The sequence below is a fragment of the Nicotiana tomentosiformis genome, chromosome 5, assembly GCF_000390325.3.
Source record: "Nicotiana tomentosiformis chromosome 5, ASM39032v3, whole genome shotgun sequence".
In the NCBI taxonomy this organism is placed as follows: Eukaryota; Viridiplantae; Streptophyta; class Magnoliopsida; order Solanales; family Solanaceae; genus Nicotiana; species Nicotiana tomentosiformis.
This window is the reverse complement of record NC_090816.1, coordinates 21,043,051-21,055,645: the sequence shown is the minus strand read 5'-3', so window position 1 is coordinate 21,055,645 and position 12,595 is coordinate 21,043,051. Positions and strand designations below refer to the sequence as shown.

General features: G+C 36.9%; 1 protein-coding gene across 2 annotated transcripts; it reads left to right on the top strand.

The window, feature by feature from the left end:
* The first annotated feature begins 384 nt into the window (after positions 1-384).
* Positions 385-2,315, top strand: LOC104111229 (dof zinc finger protein DOF3.6). 2 transcript variants are annotated; one of them, XM_009620882.4, is made up of 2 exons: positions 385-796; positions 974-2,315. In XM_009620882.4, exons 1-2 carry the CDS (start codon positions 743-745, stop codon positions 1,817-1,819), a joined length of 900 nt encoding a protein of 299 aa, XP_009619177.1. In that variant the 5' UTR covers positions 385-742; the 3' UTR covers positions 1,820-2,315. The 2 variants fall into 2 exon arrangements, with proteins under 2 accessions (XP_009619177.1, XP_070058151.1); XM_070202050.1 differs by having other exon boundaries at positions 433-796; positions 953-2,315.
* The last annotated feature ends 10,280 nt before the right edge of the window (positions 2,316-12,595 follow it).

The window sequence follows — 12,595 nt, the reverse complement described above, 5'->3', positions numbered from 1 at the left end:
TTTTAATATATAAATAGAGTCTAAGCAAAAGCTACTGGGTTCATGTAAACTCGTACGTAGTCGAACTCTAGATCTGAACTTAATTTGATAGTGTAAATGCACAAAATTTAAGTTCGTACTCATTATATTCTTGCTCTACAGAAAAATATACGTGCAATTTTAATTCACACACACATTTGAGAGTGACTTTGTTTATGTAAAAAAATAATTAAGTTATATGTACCGTCGTTATAAAATTATAAAATTATCTTTAGGAGACAGGGCGGAAAGAAGAAAGATACTTTCGATGGTGACATCCCACCAGTCGCTTGCCTTTTCCTTTTTCAGATCAACGTTTATTTTCATAGAATATGAATGTACATAATATATTGGCCGAATTTAGGGTTTCTAGATTGAATATAAGCATTTTAGATATTCTTGATCTAATATGCATGTAGTGCTAATCGTCTCTCTTATATGATTTAAACAAGATACCGAAAAAGGGATGAAGCTTACAAAATAGAAAACACTATATATCCTTATTCAAAACCCTAATATTTATATACTAGCTAGGTAAAGCACAAAAGAACAGATTAATAAAGCCCCTTCCTTTATATTTCTTCTGATCTCCTATCTTTTGTTCTTTCTTCTTGCTTAGCTTTATTTCTTTTTCTGAAACACTCTTTGGGTATAGTGTGATATTCTCCACAATAAACCTCATCAACCTTTTACAAAAGAGAAGAAATATTGGAGCACTAACAAAATGGCTTTCTCATCTATTCCCATCTATCTAGATCCTCCCAATTGGCAACATGAGGTAATAAGAAATTTTTCATCTTTTTTCCTTAGCATAGCTTCTTCACTTAGAAAGCTAGTAATTGGGAAAAAAAGATAAATACTCCCACTTTCTTTTCCAATCTTTTACTATTTGAATATATACTATATACTCAACATAGTTGTATTTGATTTCTAGTTCTCTTGCAAAATTTTGCAGCAAGGAAATCACCAACAACAACTTGGAGTCGCAAATGAGAATCCCTCTCAGTTATCACCAGCTATGCTGCCACCTCTGGCAGCTGGAGGAGGAGGTGGCGGCGCAACTGACTCAATTAGGCCTGGCTCGATGACAGAACGAGCCAGGCTAGCAAAAGTAACACAGCCAGAGACGGTCCTAAAATGTCCACGTTGCGAGTCCACTAATACAAAATTTTGTTACTTCAATAATTACAGCCTTTCTCAGCCACGTCATTTCTGCAAGACTTGCCGGAGATATTGGACTAGAGGTGGCGCGCTGAGGAACGTCCCCGTCGGAGGGGGATGCCGGAGGAATAACAAGAGAGGAACTAAAAGAAGTAGATCAAAATCCCCAATTAGAAGCGAAAAAAGATATAGTCCAATTACAAATGCCACAACCTCTAATAATAGTATCCCCCATTTGCCTCACCCAACACATTTGTCATTCTTGAGTACCCCTAATTTGCATAATTTCAGTGGCTTCACATCTACTGAAAATGGCCTCAATTTTGGAGGATCTCAACCTCAAGGTGGTACAAGAGATCAAATGGAAGTCCAAGCCAGATTTATTGACCAATTTAGATTTCAACAAATGCAGCAATTTCCATTTTTCTCCACCTTTGAGCAACCTAGTAATAATTTATACCAATTTGAAGCAGCTACTGAATACGATGTGGGAGCTACACAAAATGTGAAGGTGGAAGAAAGTAAAGGTACTAATAGCCAAGGGCTAAATTTACCAAGAAACAATTTGGGGGTCACAAATAATCAGTTTTGGACAAATATCTCTGGTTATACTTCTACTTCCACTAGCCAGCTATTGTGATTTTCTTATGCCATCTTCAGAGAAAACCCTATCAAGATTGACCTATATTTTTTTCCGATAATGGTCGACTTGTGTGCACGACTATTTTGAGTATCGATTTGCTATTTTCCACCAGCACAGTACTGAGCAAGCTTGAGCTTTTCGATCGTTTAACTACAACAGGTTCTACCCCTATTTAATTATAGTGAAGATATTGAATTATGAAGCAGCTTTCTTGAATTTCAATCTAGTAATATGGAGTTCGATCGTTTAAAGAGGATTCTCACCTGCTAGAAAACTTAGTAATATGGTAGGCTTTGATTTCATTATTTCTCATTTTTTTTGTTCTTTATGTACTGTGCGGATGTTTTTAGATCAAGTGTAAGTTTTTTTATTATCCATTCATGGGGTTTAAACATTATCTAACATGACGGGGCTGCTTGGTTATTATAAGAGATGAAATCTAATATGCACAGTACTTAGTGACTGGTTATATATTGAGTTTATTTTAATGGAATTACGTCGGGTCAATATTTTCTCTTCTTCTTCAATTTTTATTTTTTATTTTTGATTATGATAACTGGTAAAGTTACTGTCATATGACCAAGAAGTTACGAATTCGAGCAGTTAAAACAGCCTCTTGCTTAAATTAATTTTTTTTTGTGACAATGAGTCTTTCATCAAAGTTTCATGCTTTCTACTATGATTTACGGATTTGCATTCGAAGCTCATGTTCATGCATACCCCGTAACATGGAGTCACGAATTTTTGCAAGGGGATTTCGAAAAAATACTACTACACTAATATGTCACCTTGACATTTGGAGCAAAACTAATTTTTGAAACCCCTTTATTTGTCATTGCACAAGAATCTTCACTAACGTAAGGAGATTCAATCAATTTATATATAACTAAAAATAATAATTGTTGTCCTATTTACCTATATAATTTTAGGACGAAGGAGATTTAATTGAATCTCTTGACTCTACATAGCTCTGCCATGTCTGTAGGCAGAAGTAATATAGGAGCTAGATAGAGTTAAGTGAGTTTCAATGAGCTTTTATCTGTATATATATAAAATTCGAATCGAAAATAAAAATGTCAATTGAACCAACAATACTCGCCCTAAGTTCAGTCTTTCTTGTAGCTCATTGCTATTCATGTGGAATTGTCAGTGGTGATGCTTAGCCAAGCAGAGCAACAGATACTGAACTAACCGTCCAAATTGAGTTCATTAAATGCTAGTAACTCTCCCCATACTTTGCAACTTTTTTTCTACCTTTGTTTTACAGAAGCCCTATTTTTCCTCATTTGCCTTTCTAAGGCCAACAGACCCCTTCATATTGTTCAGTGGTTAATCTCCCTTTTGTTTCTCATTCAATGTCTAATATTTGTATTGAGACTCAACTGAATCCGAATTTGCGTCGGGATCAGAAGTCTCGCATTGGAGGGGTGAGGTATAGCACTCCATAATAAAAGCGAGTTTATAATCATGGCTCGAACACAAAATTTCTGGTTAAGATAAAAGAGTATTTATCACTCCACCAAAATCCTTATTGGTTAGTGGTTAATTTTCACTTCGATCATAACAAGTCCGTCAGTAGGGGCGGATCTAGCTTAGTATATGTGAGTTCCCCGGAACCCAGTAGCTTTTGCACATACCCTGTATACGTATTAAAATTTTTATTAAATATCTAAAAATATTTGATTTTTTACTTTTTGTATATTTATTTAAAGTTATTGTAGGAACTCATAAACTTCAAATCCTGGATCCTCTGTCGCGATAAATCCTCAATGCTTAGAATGGTTCAAAAATATTCCAATCCAGTCTCAAAACTTAATGCAACGAATCTGTAATGTATCATCACTTTATTACTGACAATTCAAGTACACAACTCTTGGGCTCCCACTATAGTCACTAATTTTGGAAGTTACACATTCCCATATGATCAAATGTCTCGTATTTTTGGGAGATTAATGTGAGGTTAGTTATTTTTTCACCCTTATTCCAAGAAAACTGTTTCTTGCTGGCCTTTAGACGTCAAGAAAGTGATTTGCCATTCTCCTATTATAACTATAGTTGTACTATTGTTTGTGATATTGTATAGAGAGGAGAGAGATGAACAAAAGGGAAAACAATAAACGCCAAATTCTCACTCAAAACAATGCCATGGAAAATGTTGTAGCCTCGTTATTGAATAGTCGTAGTAGCATTCTTGATTTCTATGCACTACTACTAAGATACTCTATCATTTTAACTTATAGTATGACGTATTTCGACTCGATATGAATTTAAGAAGGAAATAAAAGTTTTTGAAATTTGTTATTTTAAATATGCCTCACATTTGTTTGGTTAAAATTAAAATACTTCTCATTTGTTGTTTTTTGGTAAAATAGTGAAAGTACCGTTCCTTTATCTACTTAAGTCTCACATTAGTTGGAGTATTCTGTTGTTATTTGTTTTGAAACAATATTCACTTTATTGGACTCAATATTCATTCTTTACATGATATTAGAGCTACATGTATTCATCCGGTCTATTATTTGTTTATCTAACGTTAGACCTCCATGTTATATTATTCATGCTTTAGATGTTCAACATCGAAGAGCGAGGGTCTCACACGTATAAGATGTTGTCTCTTTATATAATTTTAGACGATCCTTACGTCAATTAGTTTTTGGGATGAGTTAGTTCAAAGGTTAAAATATTTTCTTTATTTTATATGGTCCTTTCTCTAGATAAGAAGGTGAATATAATGTAGCAATGGAAAAGTGACTTGTAAATTATGGGGAACAAAAACTAAACAGTTTTTCGTCTATATCTCTATGAACCTATAATAAAAAGGGTAATTTGGTGTATAAAGTATTCCGTGTTCGCACAAGATCGTGACTTTATATAAATACATAATGATGGCTTACATATAAGTTTTTTTTTTTTGCAAAAAAGAATCTGAATGGAATTTGCCTTTTGCAATAACCAAGACTAAGTTTATACTAAGAATAAAGCTTCACAAAAACAGGATACCAACAGTCAAAAAGCATCTCCTCTCTGCATTATGTCACGTACTTTCCTCAGCCCCACTCCCCCACAAAGGCACAAAAGGATGAAAATATAAGAAGTAAAAATAAAAATACAAGAGTGAGTATGAAGGAGCCTTACAGAAACGGTAAAATTATATTCGCGTGACTTATAGGTCACTGATTTAAGTCCTAAAACCAGTCACTAATTAATATTTGAATTAGGTTAGATTGTCTATATCATACACTCCTTTGAGTGCGATCCTTCCCCAAATTTTATGAACGCGAGATGTCCGAACTGCCCTTATAAGAGTAATTATGATGGGTTTTGGTCGGTGGACTGATTGTACTAGTAAATATTCCGGAAAACGAAGACGAACTGGGGGTATCTGAGAAAGATTGAGTGGGAAAATAAGAGAAATGGCAAGGGACAAGGCCCTCACAGAGGCACAAAATTAAGTGCTCTGTCATTTGTGATTGTGAATATTATCACTACTCCTTCGAGTACACTTTAAATGATTTTTTGATCATTTTTTGTGGTTCACAATTAATTGATTTTTTCAAATATCAAGAATGAATTAAATTCTTCTTTTTAAAGTTGTCCTTGAATTAAAGAGCTTAGGAGTAGTTTGTTATATTTTCAATGAGCAAATTAAACTTAATATGGTCAATTTCATTGTTAACTAATACTAAAAGATGAATTTTTTAATATGCGTGAAAAAAGTCAAAAATATCACTTAAAATGGACCGGAGAGAGTACCTCTTATCTCACATAATAGTTCTATTCATAAATTTAAGGGGTATGATGAGATGGTTGGAGTTTCGAGTTCTAACTTTTTGAAAATGCAAATCTTTTTGATATGGACTAATTAAGGAGCACTTTTTGATATGAAAATTTATTAAATATATAAAAATATTTAATTGAGAACCCAATGGTTATGTGACAAATTTAAAATTTATAAATTTCAAATTGTGGCTCTGACTCTGTCTTCGGGTCTACCCATACTAGTCTAATCCGTGGTTGTATTTAAGTGAGGCGTTAAAGGAGAGTTAAATAAAATGTCTTAAGGAATATGCATAAATCTTTAAAGAACAAATAATAAAGATTGGAGGTATATATGTAATAAGTTTCTTACTTGCTTCCTTCGGTCATTTTGACGTATCATTTAAGTTATTGTCAAACCTATTATGAACACACTTAATAGTCTTAATCGTAAGGTTTATTTGACCAAATTACCTTTATTTCCTTCTGGAATGAGTAATTTATGATTTTATGCCTTCTTGGAGTACTAGTAACTGTAAGGGGCAAATTATTTTTTTAAAAAAATACTTAATTAATGGTTTTCTTAACTTGCATATACACAAGCATAAATTAATAGCAGGAGAATGCATGTATATACGTTAGCATGTTGATGTGCCCACATGCATCAACGTGAACACGTTATCTGTTCCCATTGTTGCCTTCACTTTTTTATAGCTGACGCCTGACGTCCTTATTCCTTCTATCCAATCTCTTTCTGCTTTTTTCTGTCTTGTCTTCCAATACCAGCAGTACGTACTCTTATTCTATCTCTTCATTTCTCTATGAAGACCTCACATTCCACCACATGCTCATTACGAGCTGGATTGGAGACGAAATCAGAAACTTTTTTAAGAATGTTCAAATTTTAAAAAAATAAAATAAAAATTTTCCAACAAAGGGTATTCAATATATGTTATATACCTATAAAACCTAATATTTTATCTTTATACATAATATAATTTTCTGACAAATGGTGATCAATTGACCACCCTTACCAGAGTGTAGCTTCGCCCCTCGTTGGAGGCAAGATGTTCCACCAGATGTGCATTACAGGTAGGGTTGGGGGTCGGACGTTCCACCAAATGCGCATTACGAGTCGGGTTGGGGCCAGACGTATTGAAGAGAGGAGTAGCACGTGACTCGCACGTGAGTCAGTAGGATTAGTTAGGAAGTTAGTTATAACTAATTATGGGATTGAGTGTTAGAGAATTAACGGAAGCAGTAGAATTAGTTAGCTTAGCTGGTAGTTGTATTGTATATATATACTAGCCACATGTCATTGTATTCAATATGATTTGAGAAAATAATTTCAACTCAATTTGCTCTCCAATGGAGCCTCTGTTCTAGAACCTTCTGGTTAATTTCTCTTCTCTCATTTCAATCGAGCTAATCTCATATCTTTATCATGGTATCAGAGCACGGGAGCTGGATGCATGCTCATTGTGATTGTTCTCCTCTGTTTTTCTGCAGAGCTATTTCGTTGCTGATTGTTCGAGCTTTTCTCGATCGATTAACCTAGGGTTTATTTTTCGATTTGCAATTAGCAAGTCTGTAATTCGTTGAAACGAAGACATAACTCAACTGAATATGTCAGCTATGGCAATTGGAGAAGAACCTTCAACTAGAACGAGCACAGGAACGACCATAGATCATCACCATCCCCTGTATCTACAGCCCTGTGACACTCCAGGTAGCTCCTTGATTTCTATTCAATTGACTGGGACTGAAAATTATGCATTGTGGAGTAGATCTATGAAAATAGGTCTGATTGGTAAGAGTAAGCTGGGTTTTGTTGATGGCCGATGTACCAAGGACAAATTTGATCGATTCTTGCATGAACTTCGGGAGAAATGAAATGCGATAGTTTTGTCATGGATTATGAATGCTGTGAGAAAAGAATTGCTCAGTGAAATTGTGTATAAGTCTAGTACTCATAAGGTCTGGATAGATTTGAAGGATAAGTATGATAAAGTCGATGGATCTCGCATCTTAGCTTCTTTTTGCACAAAGAAATAACTACTTTGTCGCAGGGGATTTCCTTAGTGTCTGCATATTTCTCTAATTTGACAAACCTTTAGGAGGAATGTAATGCCTTGATGCCCTATCCTGGGTGTGATTGCTGATCGGGTCCAAGCCTGCACTACTATTAAGTAGCGAGGATGGTCAATGCAGTTTTACCCAACTAGGTCGGGATCGAATCTACAGGGAGTTAATTGATTTGGAATTAGGTTTATATCTAAGTCTAGATGCGTGTTTTGTTCCTAATTACGCTTCCACATATTTTGATTTTGATTCTACTTCTAATTCTATTCTATTGTATGCAATGATTAAAGCTAAGTATAATATTTTTTTTTGATGTTAGTTTTCAAGTGTTTAAAAGGACTAGGGTAGTGACTTCCGCCTAGGTGGATATCTAACGGGTAGCAAGAATCTAGGGCAAGCTTGATTAATTTGGAGTCGTAATATAGCTATCACACCCAAGTACTCACTCTATACCTCTCGATAGTTTGAGTGATTTTGTCCAATTTGGCTTTCTCAAGTCCAAATGGGTATTCATGCAAGTCACGTGATATTAGCTCAAGTCGGGTATTACTATCTCTAGGTTTAACTCTTTAATTGGGGCTATCAATTTTTTAAGTTCACCCCAATTCCTTGTTAGCCTAGTTTTCCTAGACTTAGTCCCTCTTTCTCAAGAAGAGACTAAGTCATAAAGGCATGAATTAGTGTTTGCAACCACTAATTCTACAATTATAGCAAGAACTAGGCTAAATATCACTAACCCATAAACATTCAAGCCCTAAAATTCAGTACCCATTAAATGCCCACACTAGGGTTGGGTCACAACCCTAGCTATGGATCTAGCTACTCATAGAAATAGCAGAAATCAAAGATGAAAAGAAGATAAAATTAATAATACTAGATTAAAAGATGAAAATCTAATGTTATAAGGTGAATCTAATATAAAAATGCCCAAAAGGGAAGTTCCAGCCATCTCACGTGCTCAGCAAATACACAACACCCTCTAAAAATGACAAAAAATTCTATTTATACTAAGCTAAAATTTTCGTACAAAAATACCCCTGCAGAGGTTACGCAGCCGCGTAATTCTGACCGCGACCGCATTCTTGCTTTAGCGGTCGCGTAATTCTGATCGCGGTCCGCGTTCTTCATTTCTGGATCTGGGTTGAGCATGGTTTTGCGGACCACGTAATTTCCATCGCGGTCGCGTAAGAGACTTCCACGGCCGCATAATCTTGACGCGGACCGCATTTTTGTTTTTGCTTAAAATGCAAGCTCTCTGAACCTCAGCAACCGCGGTCCGCGTAATTGTAATCACGGCCACGCAGGTACTTTCGTGGCCGCACCTTTTTGACGCGGGCCGCGTTCATGTTTTGGACCAAAAATCCATCTCTATGAATCTTCCTTTTGTGGACCTTGAAATAGTGCTCGCGACCACGTTGTAGCTTTTGCGGCCGCACAATATTTGTGCGGTTCGCGTTTCACATCTTTTGGCCCAGTCTTAGTTTTTTGTTCAAGTTTTGACTCATTTATGAGTTGATTATGACTCATTTGGCTTATTTTGAACAATCCCTGCAAGCAAACATATTACAATAGTTTTCGGGAATACCTTCACGTATTTTTGGCCCTAAACACAAGTAAAAGAGAGCAAATAATAGGTTAAAATCCCTACTTATCAACTCCCCCATACTTAAGCTTTTGCTTGTCCTCGAGCAAATAGGGTAATTCCCACCTCCACAAGAAAAAGAAAAGGATATTTCAGCTGGCCTAAGGTGACTCCATCAAGCATCAATTGGGACTAGCAATTACCCTCAACACAAATGAATTATCAACAACATCATGTTATGACCTTTTGAGTACTATAGTTCTAATGTGACACTAGAGCATCAAGAGTTGACTCAATTCATCAAGGAAGCTCGCTCTATCACATAGGTCATTGTGGATCCCAAACTTCTCCTCCTTTACTCTCTATGAGCAAATCTCACTTTTTAGAATGTACCACTCAAAACAAGGATTGTGAAGAAGTGCGCTCATCACTCTCAAAAGAATGCCACAAGTCCGGCTCTAAGTACCATAAGCTTGCCCCTTATGTAAATCACTACTAATGTAAGCTCACTCAACTTGAAATCATATAGGGCTTTAATGGAATGTAATGAAGGCTTTTGGATCAAGGTAGGACTTATCGAACTATGATGGTTTCATCTTTCCTTAAGCACTCCATTTTCTCATTTCGACTCATACTTTCTTGACTCTTTGAGTCATTTTCTTCTTCCTTAGGGGAACTAGAGAGACACACCGTCACTCTTTCTTACTCATGACAATTATTTTTCTCCTTTTCTCATCATTCCATGCCTTTCATCATTGCATTTTTTGAATCCCTTCAACCTTCACTTACTTTTTGACGTATTTCTTTTTGGCTTTTCTTCCTTTTCTTTGCCTTTCCTTTTCATCAATTCTTTTTCTTATTTGAACCTTTTATCACTTTCAAATTCCTCGTCTCTCCCCCAAACTTATGCTTTTGCCAATTGTTCATCATGAATGCTAAGGAAAGATTGGGTGCCAAGAGAGGGTCATTATAGAACGGATAAAGGCTTGTAATGTGGCTATTGAATGAAAAAGGCTTAGGCTCAAAGGGGCTGACTAGGGATATCATATTGGTAGGCTACAAAAGCTTTCAAAGTTCAAATTGGACCAAGGAGAGCCTACAATCATTTCTCAAATCTAGCTACACTTAGAATTTCGCCTAGACAAACATTCAGGGCAAGTTCTAGACTTATTGGCACGGGACTTGGACTTGCAATTCAATACCTCACCTCTCAAGCTGCTGGATTGTTAAAGAGAACAGAGTCGAGGGCCCACAACAACCCTCGCTAAGATTAAAAATCACAAATGGCTCAAGGAAACCACTCGATGATTGTTTTAGTCAACTCAAGAATCTAAAGGTCACAACTAGAGATAATCTTTGCCAATCAACTTGTCTCTAACCATGAGGTCGAAGGTAAATGTGTTAGTACCAAGTGAAGCCTACTTGAGACACTTTTATTCATTACTACTACTATATACACCAAAATAAAAAGAAAATAGACTCGATCCCTTAAGAAGGTTCTCACGCCATCCATCGTTGGGAAGAGCCACCGGTTCACACAACATCGACCTTTGAAAAGAACCGTGGCATTAAGAAAACCAAAAGCTTATTTTTCACACAAAATGTAAAAAGAAGCTAAAAACTTAAAAATAAGCTACTAGAGGAAATAAGAAGCTAAGCTATTAAGGAAAAATAACGAAAAAAGTTATGAAGTAAACTACGGAAAGTAAACTGAATATGTACAAAATGGAGTAAACGAATATATATATATATATATATATATATATATATATATATATATAATGGAAATGAATAGATACATCAAATGGTAAAATTATATACATACCAAAAGTAAAAATAACGGTAAATAAAGATAAATAAAAATAGTATCATAGTTATTACATACCAAATGTCATCCCAAATCAAATCAAAATGGACCACCCCCCAAATAAAAAATAGCATTATCCTCAATGCTAATATCAAAATAAGATCAGAGAAAGGTTAGAGAGTAAAGAGAACTCCCTATGTGGTCTCTGTCTGCATCGGGTCAGGAATCCTCAGACTGCATAGGATCATCAGCTCCCTCTGTGTCCTCTAACTGGATCTCCACATCCTCTGACTGGGGGATGACAGGGTTGTTGAGCATCTGGATCATCTCCTCAGCAATATGTGTAGTAGCAGCCGGTTCCTCAGACTGGCCAGATGCTGCATCTGATGCCTCATGCTCTGCTGCCTGTGCTGCTGGGGCTGTCTCCAGTGGGATATCTCCAGCAGAGGCAATCTTCTCTACCTCTTTTTCAGCATCTCCGCTGACTCCTTTGAGGCCTTAGTCTTCATCATATTCTTTATCTGCTTGCCCAGATCCTTTATAACCTTACCATGTGAATCCAAAGTCTCTAGGATCTTCTTCTGGTTGTCTAGGAGCTTCTTCTGGTTGCCCAGAAGCTCCTTCAATGAATCCTCCACTGATGGAGGTACCTGAAATTGTGTTGGGGCTGACTGTGCTGCTACTGTACTGGATAGGACAGTCAGCTTTGTGGTAGCTGCCTGCATCCAGTTGTTGAGGTTGGATAGTGTCTATGAAATTCGCAGTGCAGTCTGAGGGTAGGTCGAAGATGAAGACACATATAATGGCACTGTGATGGATGGCCCGGAGGAAGGATGAGGCATGGCAGCTGAATAACCTTCTGCTGTGACCACTACCCTTGGCTCTTCAGACTGACTAGTGGAGGTAGTGGCTTTACCCTTGGCTTTAGGGTTGTCCGCTCATTGGAGGCTATACCAGGAGAAAGGCTTTTTAAGCCTCATCTTCGTATCAAAATGCCTCTTTTTTACCCCTTGGTCTTCGAGATACTCAGTGATGAAGTTGGGGTAGGGATAGAATCTTTTTTCTTTGCCAACCGCCTTGGAGATATGGTGGGACATCAGGTTCCCCACATTAATTGGATACCCCGCCATGATGGAGGCTATCAAGATTTCCCGGGTGAGTGGGAGGACATTATCATGCTGGCAAGGGTCAAGCCGGCTGCACACAAATGTGGACCACCCTTTGGCTTCAAAGCTAAGGGTGTTTCTGACTATTGGGACTCCAGCTGTGAGCCATGCCGGTGTTGTCCCTGGATTAGCTAATGCCTCCGCTAGCCATGTACGAGTTGCTTTATCCAAGGCCAGCTTTTCCAAGTACTGCACTGCCTCCACATCTTCAAATTCGGCATATGAGTTTAGAGTGTGGCCATCAAACTAGATCTTCAAGTTCTAGACCTTTGTCACAGTGGTACATTTTTTGATGTGGGCAACATTCGCGTAGAACTCCTTGACAAGGTACTCATTTGCATCCACCACATTGCTGGTGAAGTACTTCCACCCTTTTCTCT